The following is a 26,474-nucleotide window of genomic DNA, read 5'->3' on the forward strand; positions in this document are numbered from 1 at the left end:
AGATCGTCCTTGTCGAAAACCACACTGTTCTGGAGATAGAAAGCCATGTTTCTCCAAGTACCATGTAAGTCTGCAGTTTACCATTCTCTCCATTATTTTACACAAAACGCTTGTCAATGAAATAGGGCGGTAGCTTGAGGGGTTGGTTTGGTCTTTACCAGGTTTTAGTACTAAGTCGAGTTGTGGACGGCACCGAGTGCAGACGTGTTTCCTAGCTCCGCGATATTTTACTTTTTGATTGGGTTTTTTGGATTTTTTACTGGATACGGACATCGGAAATTATGGTGGTATGGTTAATGGACACAAGTGCAAAGTTTTTTGAATTTCGGTTTGGTGTTTTTTTTTTTTTTTTTTTTGAAAATACAAAATTTTGAGGAAAGTGTAGAGAACTTTTAGTGCTACAGCCCTTTTGGACAACGGTTAAGAACCGAAGGGGTGTGGGATTGTAAGTAAATACAACTACACGGACAGAGTGAGTTAAAAAGTACTTTGAATAAGGTTTTTTTTTTTTAAGTGTTTAAGTATATACATTTAACTTATATAGAGACAAATTTTGCAAGTCAAGCGACAAGCTCTGGCTTGTTCGTGACGTCATTGAAATACAAGTAAACAAGGACTTGTAAAATTTTCAGAAGTTTTACTGTGTACTAGTCGAAATTTTTCTAAGTGTTTGCGATGCTTTACACGGGCAAACTCCTATCCTCCATATCTCCTATAGTTTTTACCATAGAACCAAAATTCCCAAATATCTATCCGAAACCAAAGATTTCTGACCTTCTGACCCCCCTCATATTTTGACCCCCCCAAAATTTTTGACCCCGGATTTGGACACATACATTTTCTTCCCCCCAAACCCCCCCAAACTTTTTTGGGGGGCACCCGCCCGTGTGGGGTATCATAGGACTCGGAATCAACCCCTGATTTCGAATCCGAGTCATGAGAAGACGAAGCTCGCTTCCAATAGAAGATAAGGCCTCTCCAGAGGCTGGGCACTCGAGGGGAACTGCCGAAAGGAGGGATAGTGTTTCTGAAGTCTCAGAAGACATGGACATTACAGGATTAAATCAAGGAAAAGCAAAGTGGAAGACAGTAGAGGGGAGAACCGCCAAGCGGCCGAGAGCAGGCTCATCAGAAGAAGAGGAGGCCCCCCTTAATTTGAAGGAGGTTACGTACAGGCTGGGTAATGCACTATTACAGCTTAGGCAACTAACTGGCAAGGCCAGTGTAACGGCAATCAAGGCTAATGAGAGGGAGCTGACAGAAATTTATAAAGATTTACAACGAATAAATGATGAGACTCCAGACACAGTTGACCAAAGTACGCAAACCGAAAGTCATGGCAGGAACGAGATGTCAGATATTCTAGATGTAGAGCTGACAGATGAACAACTGATAGACAGATTACCCACACGATGGTCAACCTGGGTAATGAACAGGCTGACCCAGGAGAAAGATCTAAGACCAGGAGATGACAGCTGTTTTTTCATCGATTTGAATGGATTAAAGCCATCCAGCCGGTATGCTGGGACGGCACCTGCGGTAATGATCTTACAAGACTCCACCATCCTCGAAGATGGAAAGATCACAAATACCGGAACTAGGTACACGGTAATCTATGACTCTAGAGAAGGAGATAAGATAATGGCCTCTCATATTATAAAGGCCTTACGAAGAGCTGTAGGTAAGCTGGAGTCAGCTGTCTTTGTGGTTCCCAGTGGTCCAGCGGGCATCATAGTGAGAAAAATAGTAATATACATGATGAGGAAGGGTAATAAGACCTTGCCGAGGATGTTACTCCCCAGCCTGAGTGAACAAGGGAGGGCAAGGTCGAGGTCGGTATCAACAAGAAGGGGAACCCCCCCCCCGTCGTTGAAAGTAAAACGGTCGTAGTAAGGGCCCCCGGTAAATCTTATGCCGATCTGTTGAAAACCATGAAAGAAAAGGTTAAGGTTGAGGAGGCCGGCGAAATACTGTCAATTAAACAGGGAAGGGATCAACAACTAGAGGTCCGAATTAGTGGGGCGCAGAAGGCGGGGGAGTTTTCCTCCCTGCTGAAGAACAGAGCAGAGGATCTCCAGGTGGATATAAGAATAAGAGGAGACCGCAGAACAGTCGTTCATGTAAAAGACATGCTAGGCGACTACTGAGCGAGAGGTCAGGGAAGCGGTAGAGAAGGTACTAGGACAAGGAGAAAACTTTCAGGTCAGATCACTAAGGGAGGCATTTGGAAACACAAAAAATGCCACGGTGGTCACAAGTCAAAGGAATGCAACGAAATTAATTGCAGAAAGGCTGAGAGTAGGGTGGATGAGTTGCAGGGCCTACATCCGGACGGATATAGAGAAATGTTATCGATGTTGGGATGTCAGTCACAGCAGAAGAGAGTGCAGAGGCCAGGACCGTTCAAACCTCTGCTTCAACTGTGGTAAACCCGGCCATGTAATCAAAGATTGCAAGGAGGCGACCATATGCCTGGACTGTGGAGCCACTTCACATAGGACCGGGAACCCGTGCTGTAACAAAGGTCATGACTAAAGTAATACTAGTTAATAATAACAGGAGCCTACTCTCTAGTGATTTGAGCATAGAAATAGCAGCTAGATACGAAGCGGACTTCCTGGTGGCCACTGAACCTAATGTGTATTCGGCGGCCAGAGAACAGTGGCTGACCGATGGGAATGGTGATGTGGCAATTAGAAAGATCGTTGGAAATGTGGATTATGATCTGTATGGTAGAGGTGACGGACTCATTGCTGTTGAGGTAAGCGATAAGATTATAATAGGTGTATATATCAGCCCTAACTGCAGCAGGGAATCTCTTAAGAACAGACTCCTTGACCTCCAATAAGTCATTATACGAGCTCGGAAGAGAATTGTAGTCCTTGGAGACTTTAACTGCAGGACTGTTCTAGCTGTAGCGGTCTCCTCGAACGCTAGAGGAAAACTCCTGGAGGAATTGCTGGCAGCGACAGGAATGACATGTATTAATGACGGAACAGCCACCTACCAAGCAAGAGGGCATCAATCGGTCCTGGATTTAGTTATAATTGATGGAAGGATGCGCACTGATGCAGCTGATTTCATGGTTCTTAATGACGAAACAGCCAGCGATCACAGAGCCATCTTTGTTAACTTCAGAGAGCAACGGCCAGAAATAAGACAGATAAATAACAATATCAGACTGTCTGATCAACAGATATATAGAGTGGCTAATAATTCGGCAAATAGAATTAGAAATAGTACTCAGATAACACCTGAAATATTCCAAAATATAGTTAAAGAAGAGATAGCGAACATACCGAGGAGAAATAATATTAAACATAATATGGTCTACTGGTGGTCCAGGGAGATAGAGGAACAGCGTAGAATTATGCAAAGACACAAGAGGACGGCCCAGAGGTTGCAAGCTAGAGTTGGTTCGGAAATAGGATGTAACATTGCGACAGAGCAATATAGGCAAGCGAGAAAGACGGTTAACTTCCTCATAAAGCAGGCCAAAAGAAGGAAATGGTTAGAACTATGCGAGGAGTTGAATGCTGATCCGTGGGGAAAGGCTTTCAAAATAGTAACCAAGCGGCTTGGGAGACAAGCTCCGACACTGAATGAAGAAATGGCTGCGTTGCAGATCAGAAAGTTATTCCCCAGAACGGAGGAGCAATATAATAGAGAGGTGATAGAATGCCAGGGAGGAACATTTACACAAAAAGAGGTCATGGAAGCTATAAATAAATTAAAAAATAAGAAAAGCCTCGGCCCAGATGGCATTCCAGCGGCCATCATTAAGATAATAGCTAGGATCGTACCTTGGGAAATAGTCGATGTAGCCAGCTACGGCCTACAAAATAGAAGCTTCCCTGAATGCTGGAAGGAAGCAAGAACAGTCTTCCTCCCAAAGGCAGGACAAATTCAAGAGAACACAGCATATAGACCGATTACGCTCATAAATAATATGGGAAAAGTAGTTGAAAGGTTGTTAGAAAATAGACTTAGAGAGGAAATAGAGGAAAAACAATGTCTACATCCGGAACAATACGGATTTAGAAAGGGACGGTCCACGGTGACCGCAGTCGAGAATGTAAAAAACTGGGCATTAAATTGCAGAAGCGGTACATGGAGGACTAGAAAAATCCCCATGATCATAATGCTTGAAGTTAGAAACGCATTTGGTACGGTCCTCTGGACAGCCATCATTGAGGCGCTTCAAGCCATGCAAATAAGTAAATACTTAGTAAATCAGATAGATCAATATCTGCAAAATAGGTTCATAGAGGTCAAAACCCTAGAAAGGAAAGCCATATTTCAGGTATTCGGAGGGGTGCCGCAGAGATCTGTTCTTGGCCCAACCTTATGGAATGTTTTCTATGATAAAATCTTCAGGCTGAACTACCCCGAAGGGGTATCGATAGTAAGATACGCGGATGATATCGCAATATTAGTAGAAGACAGAGATATTAATGAACTGGAGAACAAGGCAAACAAAGCGCTTAGAACAATAGATGAATGGATGGAGGATAACAAATTAGAAATTGCTCCTAATAAATCCTGTTGCCTGGTCCTCTCGGGTAGAAGACCATTAAGAAGTGTGAATCTAAATATCAGAGGACAGAGAATTGATGAAGTAAAAGAAACAAAATACTTAGAGGTACTTCTGGACAAAAGTTTAAGGTTCAGCAAGCATATTGATATGATTTGTGGGAGAGTTACTTCTGCTGTAAAGGGATTAAGAGGATTATTTCAAAACCACGGCACACCTAAAATGGTTATTCGAAGATTGATAACCGCGGCTATCACTTCGGCGGTACTGTATGCGGCTCCCATATGGGGGGCGGCAATGAACATGAACATACAAAGTTGAGAAGTGTCCATAGACTGGCATTGCTGCGTGTAGCTGCTAGTTACTGTACGGTATCGTATTACGCGCTGTGCGTACTGACCGGGCGTCCTACCCATAGACCTTCAGATAAAAGCCAGAACTCTCAGACACAGCGGTATGTCGAAAGAAGAGATGGAAGGGATTATAGAACAAGAATGGCAAGAAGAGTGGGCACGGTCCAGAGTGGGAGAATGGACCAGACGCCTAATCCCTAATATTAAAACCTGGAATAACAATAGACTCGGAGATTTGGTTAACTGGCATTTCCCCACCACCACTCCATTCGGTCGCCCTAGAGCATAGACCAAATGTTCCGTGCCAAGAACGGCTACTGTGCCTCAGACGGTTTAGCGACCCAAATCCTAAAAGCTCCTAGTGAGCTACCTAACGTGCATGAGCGAATCAAGCAGGGTGCCATACAGCACCCGCTTAAGTGTCCCAATCGCTCACTTGTCAAACATAAAACTAGATCGGGGAGGCGCACCCCTTGTAACAATTTAAAACTATACGAGTCAATAATTAAAGACAGCAATTTTGGCTGCCACGCCTCGGTCGTTGTATTAGCTGGCATACATATGTACGTACCTGTCCACCATTTAACAGCGCTTGGAGCTGATTTGGCTGATGGCCAGCTCTATTCCCAAGGTTGGTTTCCAGCAGCAGAGCTGTAGGAGACCAATTGCATTTTACATTTAATCCCTTACATTTACCGATGACGGTTGAACATAGCAACCTCATCGAGGAACTCCAACACGGTCCGACAGTGCGGCTCTCGCCACACTGCCTCGCCGCTTGTGAGCGGCCAGGTTTCCCCCTGACCTCTAAGTTCCAGGATGGCTCGGTCTCTGGCCCCCCCAAGGGCCGTACATCATTTGTACATTCGACTGGACCTCCCCGCAGACACACAACTCATCAGCCAACAGGCGAAACCGAAACAGATATTGGTTTAGATTCGCATGGTTGGTGAGCACCTGGGCACCCGACGCCCTTAAAAAGGAACTCGAGGCATACCATCCCCCCAAATCCTGTATAAAATTATACAAGGATCTACCCTTAGTCGTGGTGTGCCATTCAAGCTGCCATGCCTCCATCGCGAGGCTTTGTAGCCTTTTCCGCAGACGGGAGATGGGCAACTAGACGAAATTTTGCTCCGGTGCATTGCGATCATCGTTCCGCTCCGGTTCTGGCCCGGCTCGAAACCGCATCCCAAATGCCTCGGCCTCGCGACCTCTTCGCAACTTCCACATGACTGCCCGAATTTTCACCACTAAATCGATTGGGAGAGCCTTTCCCAATACAATAGTAGCCTCGTAGGAGGTTGTTTTAAATACACCAGTGCATACAATCATGGCTCTGCGCTGGGCACTCCTTAAATTTTGAAGTAGTGCTCTATTCCTATCCAACCTATGCGCCCAAACCGGCGCCGCGTATGCGATCATACTTTCGAAGACTCCCCAGTACACCAAGTACATTTGGCGGCCCGACAGCCCGTAGTCTTTCCGAGCAATCCTTCTAAGTTTGTGCATCACAGAGACAGCGTCCGCCGCAACTTGCTTAATATGGTTACTAAAAAGCAACTTATCATCAAACAAAACACCTAGGTACTTATGAACCCTTACTCGGCTGATTATACAGCCTTTATATTTAATGTGGGGGTTTCGACTGCATGATAATTTGTCTGCGCCCTTTAGAAGCATAAACTTCGTTTTGGGCACAGAAATTTTTAAATTTTGCATGTCCATCCAGCCTTCGGCGGTTGACAAGGCCGCCTGCGCTCTGCTTTCTAGCTGTGGTCGTGAATCTCCACGAACTAAAAGGAGACAGTCATCGGCGAAAGCCTGGGCCGTGACTCCTTCTGGGAAGGTCAATCCCAGAAATCCGTTCCAGAAAACCAGGTTCCACAGCAGGGGGCCGAGAACGGAACCCTGCGGGCTTCCCCTGGTGACGGACTTTTCCACAACTAGGTGCGCATCTTTAAACAGAGCCGTTCGGTTAGACAAATAGTCTCGTACCACGGCCTGTATGGCTTCGGGAACAACGCGGCGTTCCAAAGCATAGAGGACAGAACTCCAACACAAAGAAGGAAATGCTGCCTCTATATCAATAAAAATAGCCAAAACATATTTGCAGTCGGCGCTTTCCACCTCGGTAAGAGCATTTAAGATGCAATCCTCGGTGCCAACCCCTTTCATGAAGCCATATTGGCCTCGATTTAGAATACAGCTCATATCGATGCTTTCTTCGAGCCGTTCCACAACCAGCCTTTCCAGCAACTTGCCGAGAACCGGCAAGAGGCTGATGGGTCGATAACTGCCGACCTCACCAGGATCCTTTCCAGGTTTCAGGATTACCCTTACCAAAGCCACCTTCCAGCAAGCCGGAAAGCAGCCCCAGCTTAGGCACCCCGTGAACAGTCTACCCAGTGGCTCTCTTATGACAGGCAATAAATGATGGAAAATATCCGGGTCAAGTTGGTCAATCCCCGGTGCCTTCCCTAGTGCCATTCGAGAAACCACTCGGTCTATATCTTCGGGTTCCACGATCCGAACGCCAGGGAATGGTGTTTCACCCGCCCTAACTCCGATTTCCGCTTCCCCCTCCGGAGCATCTGGAAACAGAGTATCCAGGAACGCCCGGTAAGTCGCCACAGATGTTAATGAGTGGTCACGACCACCTAACCCGCACCGAACACTGGACAACACGTGCAATGGCTTCGGTCGGTAACAAGTCTTCGCGAGCTGCCAGGGATCGCGCTGCAATTCCCGCATGGAGTCTTTCCAAAACTTGAGTTTGGCTTCCTTGATGGCGTGAACATATTTGTTACGGGCGCGCCGGAAGGTCCGCAGACGCTCAGCGCGCACGTCGTTGACAGTGATCCCCGTTAGGGGGCAACGCTGGTATCTTGCCCGAGCGGACCTCACTCTTGCGCGCAGCACACTGAGGTCAGAGGACCACCATTTCTTGCCGGGCCTCCGTCTGCCTTCCACAGACGACCCCCCGGAAAATGTGGTCATGACGGCTCCAGGCACGCTCAGATCAGCGGACTGGCTGCTTGTGACGGGTCCGTCCATTGGCCTAGGCCGCCGTAGGACCTCGTCGCAGCCAGTCTTGATGGCCCGGCCGATTAGCTCCGCCATCAATTCCACCTCCTCCCTCGACTCCATGCTCCACCGCAACCCCTGCAATGCAGCATCGCACACCCGCCTAAGCCTGTGTCGATCCAGGCCCCTTAGGTTGTAGCGACCTGGATTTGGTGCCCTTGGACCGCCTCCGTAAGCGATTTCATAGGTTATAAGCCTATGATCGCTCACACTGGCCTCGGGCCAGACAGTCCAACTACCTATCCTTCGAAGCAGACCACCCGTCACCAAGGTGACGTCTATATAACTTTCCCCCAGTTTGCTGGAGAAAGTTGGTGGCTGCTCCGCATCATTAATCAGGTAGAGGTTCCTGGCTTCTGCGAACTGTTCGAGACCAGCGCCTCTGGGGTCTGTGAGTGGTGAACCCCAGGCGGTAGACTTGGCGTTAGCATCCAGGGCAACCAGCACTCTGGTGCCCGGGAGACTGTCCAGAATCCCGCCCAACTTCGCCAACAAGTCATCGATACTCCATCCAAGCTGGGAGATGTCAATTTTTACATGACACAATTACTGTCGGGGCACGGCTCTTTCCGTCAGTATCTGTATAGGATCGGGAAGAGAGCCACCCCGCAGTGCATCTATTGTCCAGAGAACGACGATGCCGAACATACGTTGTTCATATGTCCAAGATGGGCCGTTAACAGAGGTCAAATAGTAATTAATGGTCTTACACCAGAAAATCTCATAAACTGGTTGGGGTACAACAATGAGAACTGGGAATGGTTCCGCAGGTTCGCCGGGGAGGTCCTGCGGGCCAAAGAGGATGAAGACAGAAGAATGGGAGTATAAACAGTAGGGTAGGGCGGACAGTCACTCCATGGAGGGCCTGTACGCCTTGGTGTGCGGGTACCTGAGAAGGGGGTGAACTCCAGGGGAGTTTGAGTTTGGGTTAAAATAAAAGACCAAGTCCCGGTCGGCGGGGTCGTCTCTGCGGGAGCCTAGGCTCTTTGTGGGGTCGGCGCTGTCGATTAGAGGCCAAAGGCGTAAAGACCGAGTCCCGGTTCCCTGCTGAGGCGCTGGGGGACGGCATAGCCGGACCTTGGCTCTAAAGCGGGGGATTAGAGGCAGGCAATGTAAAACAAAAGATCCGAGACCGGGGAGGCCAACCTACCGTGCCGGACGTATAGCCGGCGGGTGGGGGACGCCTCCTTTGAGAGTAAAAGGACACTCTCCCCGACTGAGTATACTTAATTGGATATCCGGTCGGGGAGAGTAGGAAAAAAAAAAAAAAAAAAAAAAGGTTTTAGTACTGGTATAATAAATGCTTCTGACCAGCCGGGTGGGAAGACTTGTTCGGAGAATAAACCGTTGAAAATATTCAAAAGTTGTTGTAGTGCCGAATTAGGAAGGTGTGAAAGCATGGAAAGGCGAATGTTGTCCGGTCCAGGGGAAGTGTCCCGTGAGTTTTTAAGTGCATGTAACAATTCTTTAAATACGAATGGAGTGTTTAATTCACCAACCGAATCACCAATGTTTAACGATAATACTTCTATTTGTATCTTGTACCGTTGAAAATCGTTATTATATGATGAGGTGAGAGACACCGAGCGGAAAGATTTTGCTAGACTATTTGCCACTTCCGAGGATGATGAAAGGAGTTCTCCTTCATCAATAAGACCGATAATAGATTGTTTCGGTGATCCGAAAATTGCACGAATTTTCTTCCATACAGTAGACGAGGGAGTAGTGCGTGAGATAGTGCTCACGTATTTCGTCCATGAATTCCTCTTAGCATCCAAGAATACTCGACGGCACACTGCTCTAGCCCTGCGGTATAAATTTAGATGTTCTGTTGTAGGCCTACGATTAAATTTGCGTAGTGCCTGCCGTCGATTCCTAATAGCATTTTTGCAATCATCATTCCACCATGAAACGAAAGGACGTCTAGGATTACCCGATGTTTGTGGGATATATCTGTTGGCATTCTCAAGTATCATGGACGTAAAAGAAGAATATTGGTCGGGGATGTTCGCTCCATCGTCATACTGAGATTGGAATGCTTTATGGTATCCGTTCCAATCTGCCTTTTCAACAATCCATCTCTGTGGCCTTCTTTTAATCTCGCAGTCTACACCGAAACCAATAATAATTGGTCTATGATCACTGCCGTGAAAGTCATCACAAACCGACCAATTAAAATGAGGGAGCACATTCGGTGAGCATATGGAAAGATCAAGGTTAGATACAGTACCAGTTGACAGTCGTTTGCCTACTGAATAATGGATCACAATGTATGTGATCCATTATTCAGTAGGCAAAGGTCAAAATCTTGTCTCAATCTGTTTATCATATTTCCTCGAGTGGAGCAGAAGGTTGAGCCCCAGGAAATATGATGGGCATTGAAGTCTCCTACTATTAACGATGGAGATGGTATTTGCGTGAGGAGATTTGAGACATCTAAAGCACTGAATTCAGTGTTCGGTGAGAGATACAGATTGCAGATATGCAATTTGAAGGGAATAGAAACCTTTACTGCAATAGCAGGAATGACAGTAGTTAGTTGAATTCTTGTAGCTGACACCCCATTCTTCATGAAAATCGCTACTCCACCACTCTCCCTACTGTCTATTAGGCAGTCTTATCTCTCACAGAAGTATCCTCTGAGTGTAATTCGGTCATGTTGTAGAAGGTGAGTTTCTTGGAAACACATGATTAGTGGATCATGTGTGTGCGCTAGTACTCTAATATCTTCAATGCGGGACCGAATACCTCTAACATTCCACTGAATAATGTTCATAAGTGTAAAAAATAAATAAAAAAATTAAATTTCGGAAATTATATAAAAATTAGTTGTACGTGATTCGGTTTTTCTTTTTTGTATTTTTTATTTTAAAGAACTCCGATGACCTAGGGTCGGGTGGTTCTTCAACCATATCCTCCAGTATATGAGGTGATGGTGGAGGAGATTTATTTGAATGGGATGCTGTAGTTGACATCGCAGAGGAGATAGTTATGTGGGTTCCCTTTATGGGGAGCTTATTAGGTGGCTTACTGCCAGCTGTGATAGTCGCTATTCGTGCCGGTACGACTTTGGGAACAGGAACTTTCGTATGTATCATAGTGTTTGATTCACTAACTGCGACGGAGGACTTTTTATTCATTTTTGTCAGCTCTGAGATAGTGGCTGTAAGTGAAGCTACTTGATCAGATAGCATCTGAACAAGTTTTTTAAGCTCATTGCAGGATCCGCACTGCTGGTTATTAACATTTGTTTAGATGTAGCGGTGGCAAAAGATACGTCTGGTTTAACCAGGTTCCGTGAATTGTTTATCTTTTTATATTCTCTACGTGCAGCCGGAAAAGATAGTTTTTGCTCCGTACAGATTTTGAGAATTGCCTTTTCTTCTTTAAAAGTTGGGCAATCTCGGGAGCGGGCTGTATGTGGACCACTGCAGTTTGCACATTTTTCACTTTCTTCGCAGTTAGTGTCGTTGTGACCTTCTTTACCACATCGAGCACAGATCTCAGTTTTCGAGCAAGATGTTGTAGTGTGACCAAAACCTTGGCATCTGAAACATCGCCGTAGGTTGGGTATGAATGGTCATACCAGAACCGAGAGGTAACCCACTTTAATCTTTTCTGGTGGAACAGGGAGATTGAATGTTAATATAAGAGACGGTGTCGGTTCTTCTGTTCCGTTCTGCCGTTTCATTATACGTTTCACTTCAACAACATCTTGGTGGCAAAGCTCATCAACTATTTCCGAGATATCTATATCTAAAAGGTCTCTACAAAAAATTACACCCCGGCTCGTATTTAACGTTTTGTGGCATTCTGCACTTATATTTATACCACCCATATTACGGAGACGTAAGATTGATCGACTCTGTTCGTCGTTGAATGTTTCAACCAGAATCGATCCGTCACGTAATTTCCTGATATTCTTCGGGGAGCCGAAAGGTGAAACCTTTTGAAGGGAGCCACCTTCCTGACTATTTCTGAGAACAACGAATCTAATATTTTTAGAATTCGATTCTAATAAGCTGTGGTTCTCTTCAGTAGGACTTTTATCCTCGTCAGACAAAGCTGACCGAGGTCTCTTCACAAGACTTTATTTGGTGGTTTTTTCAGATGGACCACCAACCATCTTGGGATTTAATATAGGATCAGAAATTTTGGTCCCACGAGTACCGGCGAAAAATGGACCACTCCAGCAGAGCGCACGCGTACTGGAGCTAGAGCTAAGTACAACTAGGTTCGCCCTGGTGCCCAGAGGATATCGTTCAAGACTCACTACGTAGAGCCATTCACCCATCGGCACGATTTGTTCCCACCTTGGGTTACGGTTGCGTTTCGTAAGATGTCGCAACACCACCGAGTGTTAATGTAAGAAATATCAGTGTAGGATGTTGTTGTGTAATTGTGTGAGTGTGTATGTTGTAATTTATGTAGTGTTCTTGTTGTAGTATATGTGTATAATGTAAAGTGTTCTGCAGCTCACTGAATAGTGGGAAGAATAGCTGCAGAGGCTAGGCCCGTGGGGACGCCAACCCCCAAAGTCTTAAAGAATAAGACTCCCCGTCGGGGTTAAACTACTGATGCCAGTTGAACAAAGAAACGACATCAAGGAACTCCCACACGATCCGACAATGCGACTCTCGCCCCATTGACTCCCCACTTGTGAGTGGCCAATTTTCCCCTTGACCTCCAGGGTGGCCTGAGATCTGCCCTCCCCCCCCTCAAGAGCTGGGCAATCGAACAACATGTGTTCATTCAATTGGACCTCCCCGCAGACGCACAGCTCATCAACTGCCATGTAGAACCGAAACAAATATTGGTTTAAATTTACACGGTTGAAGAGCACTCGGACTCCCATTGCCCTTAAAAACGAAGGAGAGGTATATCATCCACACAGATCCTGTATAAATCTATACAAGGCCTTCCCTTGGTCGTGGCGTGCCGTTCTTGCTGTCATGCTTCCATCGCAAGGCCTCCTCCGCAGGCGGTAGATTGGCGACTGTTCGAAATTTAGAACCGGTCCATTGAGATCACCCTTCCGCTCCGATACAGGCTCGGCCCATCCCAAATACCTTGGACCTCCCTACCTTTTCGCAATTTCCACTTGGCCGCCCGAATTTTCACCAATAAATCGATTAGGAGACCCTTTCCCGATACAGTGGTAGCCTCGTATGAGGTTTTTTTAAAAACACCAGTGCATACAATTAAGGCTCTGACCTCACTCGGATCCTTTCCTGATTTTAAGAGCACCCTCACCAAAGCCACCTTCCACCTTTCTAAACAATTTTTACATATTTTATGTTCTGATACTAAAATTCTGTAATTTTATTGGTGGAGGAGTCTATTAAAAAGGTCATTATTAGATATATCTTTAAAGTTTAAGAAAATAAGTCAAAATTATAAAATTAATTAAAAAATGTTCAAGAAAAAACCACAAAAATCGGCCCTGTAGAACTCAAGAAATAAGCCCTTTTTTAAAATAAAAATCTTAGTCTTTTCTATAATAAGATTATTATTATATTCTCTTCACACATCTCACCTGTAGTGCATACCTTTGTATGATATCCCTAGTCTTACCTCCTATCTTTAACCTTAATCTTGTAATTCTACCATCTATGTCACTATCCCCTCTATGCTTTCCTTTATCTTACCCACAATAAAGCCAACTCAATTTTTTGCCTTTTGCCCACCATTCCAATACAGAATATATCCTTCCCTAACAGCCTTTCTACCTTTTCCCTTCCATTATTTTTTCTTAAACCTAAAATCTTCATTCTTTTTTCTTTTATACAAACTACCAGTTGCTCTGTGCACCCAGTAAGAGACATAATATTTACTATCCTTATCCACATATAATTTTCCCCTCTTTTCTTTTCGTGCCCGATAACTCACTTTTCATGTTCTTTCTGGTACATCTAATAACATGCATTGCCTGCGGGGAATGCCCTACTCCTTTCCTACATACTTTACCACTCTTCATTTTAGGGTCATACGTGATGCGGTTGTCATCCTCAAAGGCATTTTAAACCTCTACCAGGTCCTTTAATGCACTGATCCTGATTTAAAATACTTGTCGCTGCACTTGCTGCCATTCGCAGCTGACATTCTACAGCAGTTCACATTCGCCATGTCTAACAGCTGACATTCACCATGTCCCACGACCCTTTTTTGACTTAGTATCATTTTTAAGGTGCACTGTCCCTCCCCCTTGGCAGTACCATCCTGACCCCATAGGGAAAGATACCCACCTAGTGACAATCCTGATCACTACACCATCCCTTCCATTTCTAGTCCTGATGGACTTTACTGAGGTCATATTCTATACCCTCAATACCTGATTACATATTTCAGTTATCAGTACAGCCTTTGTCAGGATGGCACGGATGCAAATTCCTTGAAAGACATTTCCATCGGTGTTAAAATCCATCAACTAACAAAAGGTATTTTTCAAACTTACCTAAAGCGAATCAAAAACCGATGAAAATTTATAAATTCAGCTATAACAAAACATTAATCTCATACCCTAAAAAATTGTTTGCAACATCGCAATTTGGACCTTCTACACTAAAGCGACCAAAATTACCAATCGACCCGTGAATATACCAAACATAAACCGGGCATAATTGCCGAATGCACCTATTCTGGCAGAAAAGCACCCAAACAGGTTCCTAGCCTCCAGACTATACTATTCCACGCCAAACAGTCTTTTGAGCGCCAAAAACCTTAAAACTCTTTCAACAGTGCACCACTCATCTCTATCTTTCCAGGTAGTCTGCAGATCCAGACTCGAACCAATACCCTCAAGCTCCCTGACCACCTCTGCATGCCTAAATTCGTCTTTTGAGCAGACATACAGCACATGATATGCATCATCTGATACTAAGCGTTGAGGACACCGACTCGAGTCAGTCAAACCAAATTGAACCGGCCTAACCTGAATTGCACCATGCCCTGAAAGGAACTGAGTCACACGCCGGTTTAGTGAAATCCACGAGGTGACTCTCAATGCCCTTACGTCTAGAAAGAGACCGTGTGCATATCGCCCCATGCACCTGTCGTACCGCACTTGGCAGTACCCTACCGCATCTCAGGTCCTGCCACTGCCTGTCCACAACTGCTTATTTGGGACACCCCTTATTCACAGCTACCCACCATTCTGATGGCCATTGCTCCCTCATATGCACCACAGGGGACACACCCTGTTGTCTGCTGCTCCCAAACTTTTGGAAAGGGATTTTAATAACAAGCGTGTTATATTGAAAACATTTACACAACTTATCTGTATCGATAAACAGTTTAATTTTATATAAATAAGGCCATCAAAAGTACACTATGTACATGCGTGTGTGTATTTCTAATTACATTTAAAAATTCGTAACTAAATAGACAAGAATTAAAAAAAGAAAAATATTATAACTCGATGAAAAAAGAATGTCTAATAAGGAAATAAATAAACCGGTTTACAGAGGACCAAAAAAAAGTCACGACCGATATAAAAAATATTCAATCGTTAAATATAATTAAATATTTAGAAAAACTATGATTCAGTAATTTTACTGCCGCTTAAGTAAATTACTTTTTTCCTATTAACATTGAAAAATTTACATAAAATTAGTAATTTTTGTTATTTTCTCAATACAGAGCCATCAAGGAGAGCAAGTGTAAGAGTAAATATGCAGAAAAAAGTATATATTTAAAATATACTTTTTTACTGAAAAAAAATCACAGGAAAAATAAATAGAAATCTTTTTTGTCATTAATTATGTGACCGGTTTGATAGCGATGCATTGTCTCAGTTCTGCACAAATTTCTAATCTCAATGTTACTTTGAAGATAAGGCAAAATTTACCAAAGGTGCTGAAGGAAAACTTTTTATAGAAAGAAGAAAGCGCTTTAGAAAGAAGAAAGAAGAAAGAAGAAAGTCAAAACAAAATGAAAGAACTATATAAAGGAGAAAAATTATGTGTTATATCAAAATCAATTTATTAGTCGTTAAGATTTAGAAGTAATTGTGTTTTTTGATAGTGTTTCTTAAAATTCAAGGTGTTAAATGCAGATTGTTTTTGTCTTCAGTCATTTGACTGGTTTGATGCAGCTCTCCAAGATTCCCTATCTAGTGCTAGTCGTTTCATTTCAGTATACCTTCTACATCCTACATCCCTAACAATCTGTTTTACATATTCCAAACGTGGCCTGCCTATACAATTTTTTCCTTCTACCTGTCCTTCCAATATTAAAGCGACTATTCCAGGATGCCTTAGTATGTGGCCTATAAGTCTGTCTCTTCTTTTAACTATATTTTTCCAAATGCTTCTTTCTTCATCTATTTGCCGCAATACCTCTTCATTTGTCACTTTATCCACCCACCTGATTTTTAACATTCTCCTATAGCACCGCATTTCAAAAGCTTCTAATCTTTTCTTCTCAGATACTCCGATCGTCCAAGTTTCACTTCCATATAAAGCGACACTCCAAACATACACTTTCAAAAATCTATTCCTGAAATTTAAATTAATTATTGATGTAAACAAATTATATTTCTTACTGAGGCTCGTTTCGCTTGTGCTATTCGGCATTTTATATCGCTCCTGCTTCGTCCATCTTTAGTAATTCTACTTCCCAAATAACAAAATTCTTCTACCTCCATAATCTTTTCTCCTCCTATTTTCACATTCAGTGGTCCATCTTTGTTATTTCTACTACATTTCATTACTTTTGTTTTGTTCTTATTTATTTTCACGCGATAGTTCTTGCATAGGACTTCATCTATGCCGTTCATTGTTTCTTCTAAATCCTTTTTATTCTAGGCTAGAATTACTATATCATCAGCAAATCGTAGCATCTTTATCTTTTCACCTTGAACTGTTACTCCGAATCTAAATTGTTCTTTAACATCATTAACTGCTAGTTCCATGTAAAGATTAAAAAGTAACGGAGATAGGGTACATCCTTGTCGGACTCCCTTTCTTATTACGGCTTCTTTCTTATGTTCTTCAATTATTACTATTGCTGTTTGGTTCCTGTACATGTTAGCAATTGTTCTTCTATCTCTGTATTTGAACCCTAATTTTTTTAAAATGCTGAACATTTTATTCCAGTTTACATTATCGAATGCCTTTTCTAGGTCTATAATCGCCAAGTATGTCGGTTTGTTTTTCTTTAATCTTCCTTCTACTATTAATCTGAGGCCTAAAATTGCTTCCCTTGTCCCTATACTTTTCCTGAAACCAAATTGGTCTTCTCCTAACAATTCTTCCACTCTCCTCTCGATTCTTCTGTATAGAATTCTAGTTAAGATTTTTGATGCATGACTAGTTAAACTAATTGTTCTGTATTCTTCACATTTATCTGCACCTGCTTTCTTTGGTATCATGACTATAACACTTATTTTGAAGTCTGATGGAAATTCCCCTTTTTCATAAATATTACACACCAGTTTGTATAATCTATCAATCGCTTCCTCACCTGCACTGCGCAGTAATTCTACAGGTATTCCGTCTATTCCAGGAGCCTTTTTGCCATTTAAATCTTTTAATGCTCTCTTAAATTCAGATCTCAGTATTGTTTCTCCCATTTCATCCTCCTCAACTTCCTCTATAACACCATTTTCTAATTCATTTCCTCCATATAACTTTTCAATATATTCCACCCATCTATCGACTTTACCTTTCGTATTATATATCGGTGCACCATTTTTGTTTAACACATTATTAGATTTTAATTTATGTACCCCTAAATTTTCCTTAACTTTCCTGTATGCTCCGTCTATTTTACCAATGTTCATTTCTCTTTCCACTTCTGAACACTTTTCTTTAATCCACTCTTCTTTCGCCAGTTTGCACTTCCTGTTTATAGTATTTCTTAATTGTCGATAGTTCCTTTTACTTTCTTCATCAGTAGCATTCTTATATTTTCTACGTTCATCCATCAGCTGCAATATATCGTCTGAAACCCAAGGTTTTCTACCAGTTCTCTTTATTCCGTCTAAGTTCGCTTCTGCTGATTCAAGAATTTCGTTTTTAACATTCTCCCATTCTTCTTCTACATTTTCTACCTCATCTTTTTTACTCAGACCTCTTGCAATGTCCTCCTCAAAAATCTTCTTTACCTCCTCTTCCTCAAGCTTCTGTAAATTCCACTGATTCATCTGACACCTTTTCTTTAGGTTTTTAAACCCCAATCTACATTTCATTATCACCAAATTATGGTCGCTATCAATGTCTGGTCCAGGGTAAGTTTTGCAGTCAACGAGTTGATTTCTAAATCTTTGCTTAACCATGATATAATCTATCTGATACCTTGCAGTATCGCCTGGCTTTTTCCAAGTGTATATTCTTCTATTATGATTTTTAAATTGGGTGTTGGCAATTACTAAATTATACTTCGTGCAAAACTCTATAAGTCGGTCCCCTCTTTCATTCCTTTTGCCCAGCCCGTATTCACCCACTATATTTCCTTCCTTGCCTTTTCCAATGCTTGCATTCCAATCTCCAACTATTATTAAATTTTCATCTCCTTTTGCGTGTTTAATTGCTTCATCAATCTCTTTGTATACACACTCTACCTCTTCATCATCATGGGCGCTTGTAGGCATATAGACGTTAACAATCATTCTCGGTTTAGGTTTTGATTTTATCCTTATTACAATGATTCTATCGCTATGCATTTTGAAATACTCCACGCTCCGACTCGTAGAATGTTATTTTTTAATTTTCTGGTAACCCCTTCCTTAGTAGTCCCCACCCGGAGATCCGAACGGGGGACTAGTTTACCTCCGGAATATTTAACCAAGGAAGGCGCCTCCATCATTGCTATATGAAAATGCAGAGAGCCACATTTTCTTGGAAAAAAAGGAGCTGTAGTTTTCCATTGCTTTCAGCTGCGCAGTACTCAGAGGACTGAGTGATGTTGATATGGCCGTTTAAATCATTCTGACTCACGCCCCTAACAACTACTGAAAGAGCTGCTGCCCTCTTTCAGGAATCATTCCTTAGTCTGGCTCTCAACAGATACCTCTCCGATATGGTTCCTCCTTCGGTCCAGCTACTTTGTATCCCTGAGCACTCAAGCCCCCTCACCAACGGCAAGGTCTTATCATTTCATAGAGGAGGGCACCTCAACTAACAGAAATTAAAAAGTACCAGTACTTTAAATTTGTAGTTTTGACAACGGAGTTATTCAGAAACGCATGAACATATAATAAAAGAATAAAGCTAAGAAAGGTAAACAGTATTCAATGTAGAAATGAAGTATACTTGTACAATATATTTTCCCTTTTTTTTGCGGGGTCCCTTTACAATCCCTGCATTCTTTTCTTCACTCCCAGTACTTTAAAAGTTATTTTCTTTTGTATGTTAATAAAATTTTCTATTAGTGTATCAGATTTTGTGTTATTTGCTTTGTGCTGCAGAGATGTTGTCTTTGAGCATTAGACTGTAATATAATAACCTTCCTAGTTGTTTGCCCTTAAAATAATAATAAAAATAGTTAGGTCTATAAATCTGCATAATTTTTACTCTTTCAAACTATTTTCTTGAAATCTTATTTGAAAATCTTTTCTAAATGTGGCACCATCAAGGCGTAAAGAACTTTTATCATTGTGTTTAGGGAAATTTTTAATGTCTTTAGTGATGTTTTTCTATAAATAGTACTATTATTTTAAGTGATTTTAACCACATTTGATGACACGTTAAGATAGTGACTTAACTTTTGCTAATTTTAGAATTGGTTTACAAAGTCATTATGGAGGTTTATACTGCCTTCTGTTTGATAAGAAAATAAATAGATCTTGATGTAAATCTCTTTAAAGGTTCAGGAACATTAATGCCACCTTTTTTGTTACTCTAATTATTTTTAAGCTATTTGATTTTTTTATACTCAATAACTTGAGTAACAAAAAAAGGATTGTAACACTGAGATACAATCTGTTGTGAAGATGTGCTTCGTTTAATAATGATCTGTTTTTATCATTTATGTTATTACATATTATATAGTTTGTGACAGGAATACTCATTCTTTCATCACAATAAGAAAATCCTTTCAGGCAAATGCCTGAAAGGATTAAGAAAATTTATGGATATATCTCAAACAGAACAGTATCACAAAATAATAAAATGGTAACATTGTTACTGAGCATTTCTGATAATTGTAAAGAGATTTAACTCCTTCATCGGTGACAAAGTTCAAAATTATTAATGAGTTCTTACAAACTTACTTACTTTCTTAATGAAAGAAAAATATTAAAACAATTATTGGGGGATTTTTTTTTAAACTTATAACAATTTATAAAAATCTGGAGTTTCAATTCTGTCAAGGTACTCTATTTTAAGGTGTTTAAATGTCTATCTTGGCATTTACAGTGAGCTAAGGACTAAGGGTTATAATAATAAGCTTGAAATGTGATGGACAAAATGACACATTAAATTTCAACAAGTCATTAAAGTTTTTTGGAACACTCAAAAAGGTTCATGCTGAACTGCTTTGAGGAAACATGCTCCATCTTATAATAAATAAATAAAACATTTAACAGTGATAAAATATGGAATAAAAACTGGTTAAATATGACTAGCTGGATCACTATTGACAAACTCACAACTAGAAGATTCTGTTTAAGATTGAATTATTTCCTACTTTCTACAGCATAGACATTAAGACAACTTTCCGAATAAGATTGTCAATGTGTTGATCATTCTGTTTCCTGGCATGAGTTTGTCATCAGATTTGATTCAGCAACATCAGTTACTGAGTACTGATTCAAACGAAATGAAGGTATGTGTAAAAAAAAAATGTAGGTGAAGTGTAGACAAATTAAATACCCAAGAGTAAAAATTCAGATTCCTTATATTTATAAGCTTGAAAGACCGATGTACCTCTCACTTTTTCAGCTAAATGTAATTTGTAAATTATTCATGTCTCAAGAGAACTTTTTTGTTGTGCATGTATAAACAATACCACCAATAAAATTATTAAAGCATAAATTATTATGCAAAAAAAAATAGTGTGATTTATCAAAATTCTAAATAATTTATTCACTTGAAATAATTCTGACTAGTACCAATAAATGTAATATATATTAGTGTTAGCATGCAAATATCTTAATAATGATAAAAACAGATGTTGTGGCAAAATGAAAATGAATTTATATTTCATTTTATATTTCACATTCATAAAAAAAATATAAGCTTTCCATAATTATGTAAAATGAAAAATTAGTCATTACACTTTTAGTTATGGAATAATTTTCCATTACCAAGATAAAAAATCTCTCACTATAGAAGTTTACTTGCTGTACATTTCAGCCCAAGTTTTGAACACTTTCTAAGAGCTATTTTATCTTCCGGTTGTTTGGCTAACTTCTTATAAAATATTTTTTTTTTTTTAACAAAATTTAAAAACTGTTTTTCAACTGAAGGTAGAGGAACATTAAGTGATGATCTGAGTGCATAATCTATCCGAAGTTAAATATGGGAGTAGTTTTTCTTTGAAACCTTCAACATTAGAGAAACGTGCAGGGATAGCGCTTCCACAAATCAGTTAATTTGGTAGTTGATGGTTTTAAGTTATGGTAGTTGGTCATGGTTGGAAGAAGCCGCACAAAGGCTGTAGTAAGTTGTGTAAATACATCGGTGGAAATGTCTGCCAAGGCATTTGCATCAGTGGTGTCCTAACAGAGACCAGACTGATGACTGATGTGTTAACAGGTTTAGAGAGTCTAAAAGATGACCTTTGGTAAAGCCCTTCAGGACTAGGAATGGAGGGGTTGGTGTGGTGACCAGGATCGTTGCAAGGCAATTCTTCTACAGGAAAATAGTTTTTCCCTACTGGGGTCAGGATGATGATTTATGAAGCAGTAGCCTTTGAATGCAATGTCTTTATTTTATTGTAAATAATATCATTAAAAATTAATATTATTATTAACAAGAGCTATCAATGTGACTTACGTGAATGTCAAACTGTTATTAATAGATTAGTTGTAATCAAAAGAAATAGCAATTCAATATTTTCATACGAAAGAAAATATTTTAGGGAAAAATATTGTGTAATTTAAATATAATGAAATTGCAAAACAGGAAGGTTTTACAAAATAGTAAATAAATATATTTATTTACTATTTATATTGATAAATAAATATATTCAACAAAAGAAATTAAATAAACTTTCAAAAATGACATTTTTGATACCTGTATTATGTGCTCAACCCTTGGCATCCTTTCACTGTTATTAAATGCATTTAAAAATACTATATTTTGGAATCATTGTGAAAAAAGGAATTTTTAAAACTTATAAAAATTCTTCACCTGTTGATAATAGTTAAAAAATGCTCTCAGAAGTTTGTTTGGAAAGTAATAAATATTAAAGTTACTTTTATTGGGTATGTAGCTTTGCTGATATTCCCTAATCTTAGGAAACTAATTTTCCAGAGAAACTTTATTTTTATAAAACCGTAATCAGAAATAGTTTTTAGAAAACCTAAATCAGAAGTTTACATGATTGTAAATTTACCCAGCTCTATATAATATCCTATAGGTTAAAGCATAGTTATTCTTTAACCCATGGAGAATTACCCCACCTGTTTGTTCGATTTTAATAAAACATTTTTATCATGAGTGTTCTATACACACGAGTTACTAAACAAAGTTTCATGACACGCATTCATTTTTTATAGATGTTAGAAAAATAAATGTGCGGAACACAATATTTCAGCTTATGAGAAGGCCCCTGTTATACTTCTATTGCCATTTTTCTAAAATTATATAATCATTTTAAAAAAATCTTCCCACCAATTAATAAAAAGTATAATTAAAAGATTTTTTTTTCAATATATTGATGAAGTTTTAAATAATACTTCTAAAAAAATATTAAAAAAACCCTGACTTTTCTGCATCTCCATTCATTGAACACAAATAATTTTAACTAATGTTTCTGAATTATGAATTATTTGTGGGTTTTTAATTTAGAATTTTTTTATACTTACCTTAACATTATTTCATTATTTTAAAATCTATTTTCATATTTTAAAATTAATTATATATTTTGTGATGGTATTCTGATCAAAGTTTTAATCCAGTTTCCCTTGATTCATGTAGGTAAAAATGTTGGTGGAGTTCCTTTTTCTTCCATCATTTAATAAATAAACACCAAAATATTAATGAAATCAACTTAATAGTAAAATTAATCATCTTATATAACAACCTCTTTTTTTTTTGAGCAACAGAAACATTATTGCTTTTACTAATCACAAAACTATCCAAACAATTAGTAACTATAGAACTATCTGAGAAGTATTTTGTGACAGTTTTATTTATAGCAAAGTAGTTGGATTTTTTTTTGTAATTCAGTTGATATTTTTTTAAATAACCAATACCAACATTCTCTGAAGCAGTACGAAATAATCTTTAAATTATTATACACAAACTATATTTTTATTTTGCAGACTTTTCAAGAGGCTGCACAGAAAGTTAAAGGAATGTCACAGAGACCTAGTGATGAAGAGCTGCTGGAAATATATGCATTATATAAACAGGCATCTGTTGGAGATAATAATACGGGTATGTTCAAAAGTTAATTTTTTTTCTTCCTTTTTTTGTACAAGAAATAATAAGGGCTTCCTGTTGACCGATATTTAGGAAATTAAAAATTTTAACTTCTCTTTATGTTTATATTTATATTTATGAATATGCAATCTTTGCTAAAAAATGGTCCCTTATTCTTAAAAAAATATATAAAGAGAATATCAATGATATTTGATATATCAAATATCACTGATATTCTCATTATATATAACCTGTTAATAAATAATGAACACCTAATTATATTAAACAAATTAAATTCTTATAATGAAAATTTAAAGTTCACATTTGAATCGATGGTAATGGAATGTTAAATTATTTTGATGTCAATATCAAAATAAACAAGGACAAGCAAATTGAAACATCAGTATATAGAAGACCCACATCTAATAATATAAGAATTCATAAAAAATCAAATCACCCTTGGTCTTATAAAATTAACACTTATATAAATATGATTAATACAGCATCAAATACACACATAATAACAAAGAAAAGTTAAATAATGAAATAAACATCATAAAACATGTAGCGTTAGAAAATGGATATCCTTAATTAATAATATTTTTAAAAAAACAACTATCAAAACATGATAACAAAATTTCTACCTTAAAACTAATACATAATAAGACACAAAAGAGTGAAAATATGTACAAGTACTTATACACTAAAAATATCATTGAAAACATTACTAAACTTACAATAAAAAAAATATAAAAATAATAATAAAATTAAAAAAATAAAAATAAATACCAGCAAACAAGCCTAATAACCACATAGTAAAATATTTAAAAAACAAAAATAATAAAATAAAAATTCTGATGTGGACACTACATGACTTCCTTGTGCGCCTATTAAATTACATACACACAGTTTTTGCTGCACTTCATTTAAACTTATTTCATTTGAAAGTGAGATATTATCCTCCAATTCTTTAATAAAGTGGACAGTTACAAAAGTGCTGAAATATTAGTTTTTATTAATTCAACAATCTTACATGAAATATTATCATAGAGTAAAAGTCCCTTTATTACTCATATTACTAGATCCGTATTATTCATATCTTGGTGAGTGAGTGGCTGATTAACGAAAGTTTTAGATTTTTGGTGTCTTATATAAATAAAAGTTAATAATAATAATTAAACTATTCTGTTTAGTGAACACCTGTATACCGGTTACAAATGTTAATTTTGACCTTAAGATGTAAAATATTCAGTTTTTATTATTAGATTATATGGTGAATAATCAAAAATGAAAGAAGAAACAATAATACAGAAAAAAGAAAGATAACATGAATAAATATATCTAAAAAAAAATGACAAGAAGATGAATATGAAGAGGAAGAAAATGTTAAAAACAGGGAAGAATAAAAAAATTAAGAGATGACAAATATAAAGAGGAAGAAAATGTTGAAACCAAAGAAAGAATAAAAAAAGTAAGAGAAGATGATAAATATAAAGAGAGAGAAAATTTGAAAACTAGAGAACATGCACACAAATTAAGATCAGAAGAATTATTTCAAACCAAAGAGTGATTAAATGGTTAGCAAAAAAAACAAATAAACGAAATGATGATCAACTCTGGCTTAGAGAAAATATTGTCCGACAATATTAGAGGGGTAATGAACTAAAAGAAGAATTTTTTGCATTTTATTAAAGATCGGACATATATGCCTCAGTGTATATGTTTTACTTGTGAGGGCCTGTTTTTCAGTCACTCTGTAGTTAATTTTAATGTAGATAAGATTAAACAGAAATTTCAGAATAATATATAAATTAAACTAGAAAATTCAAAAAGTAACACGATTCTAAATTATAATTTTCAATTAATATTAAATAATCAGATATATTACCAAATCTGTTACATATACACATATGTAGTAATGCCTATTAAATTACATATACACATTTACAAAAATACACACAATTTTATTTCACTAAATTTTATTTCTGATTTTTTTCATATATTTTTTTTATTGTTATTATTGAATTATTATTATTTATCGTAAAAACGTTTTCACAATAACAGGTTAATAATTATATTTAAATTAAAAAGAATAAAAAATAAATAAAAAAAAAGTTAATAAAGGAGATGAAATCTGATTCGAATTGATGTGCCTTCCCTTGTAAGATCCAAATATTTCATTAATTAAACTTTATTTGGCTATAACTCTGAAACCAATGAAAATAAGTACCACTTATGATATATCATTGAAAATGTCTCAATGAGAGCTTACTGCAGTTAAGAAAAAGTCCAAAATCTAATTTCTTTTTGATTTTGGACTTTTTTGGACACTTTTGGTTCAATCGATTGCAATCAAAAGGGGAGGTGCACAAGTAGATATTACAACAGTCCTAAGTCCAAAATTTCAACATCCTACAGCTAACTGTTTTTGATTTATGCAAGTTACGTAGAGATGTCACACCGAAAGTAATCAAAATGGATTCTGGGAAGGTCAAAATGGTTATTTCCATTGAAATCTGAAAACCGAAATTTTTCATGACCGCAATACTTCCTTTATTTCGTACAAGGAAGTAACAATCTATGTGTAATTTGTAAAATTAACAATAATGATTTTGATGTTGTTTATATAGGAAAAACAAATAAATCCTTTAATTCTATATTTCTTGAGCATTATAGAAATTACAAATTAATATATTAGGTTTATCTAATATGGCAGACCATTTAATAAACAATAAACATTCTATTTCTGATATTAGCACAAATTTAGAAACATTAAAAATTAATAAAGATGACAAAATGAAATTTATTAGAAAAATACTACTATGTAAACATAAACATAATTTCAATTTGATAACCATCATACAGTGTTTGAGGGAGACAGTCTTATAAAAACTGCAACAGGTAACAGCACTTATGTAAATTAATATATGCAATTTTAATATTTTTATTTTTAAATTTTTATTATGCAAT

The 26,474-nt window shown here is 38.4% G+C and overlaps 1 protein-coding gene across 1 annotated transcript in view; it reads left to right on the forward strand.

Moving 5' to 3' along the window:
• The window catches only part of Acbp1 (Acyl-CoA binding protein 1), a 151,722-nt gene that overhangs the window by 17,465 nt on the left and 107,783 nt on the right, over positions 1–26,474 (forward strand). The window contains exon 2 of the mRNA XM_075381903.1: positions 23,405–23,519. Coding sequence (XP_075238018.1) covers positions 23,405–23,519 — 115 coding nt within the window. The remainder of the gene's footprint in view (positions 1–23,404; positions 23,520–26,474) is intronic.

This window comes from Lycorma delicatula, chromosome 13 (assembly GCF_047948215.1).
Source record: "Lycorma delicatula isolate Av1 chromosome 13, ASM4794821v1, whole genome shotgun sequence".
NCBI classification, from domain to species: domain Eukaryota; kingdom Metazoa; phylum Arthropoda; class Insecta; order Hemiptera; family Fulgoridae; genus Lycorma; species Lycorma delicatula.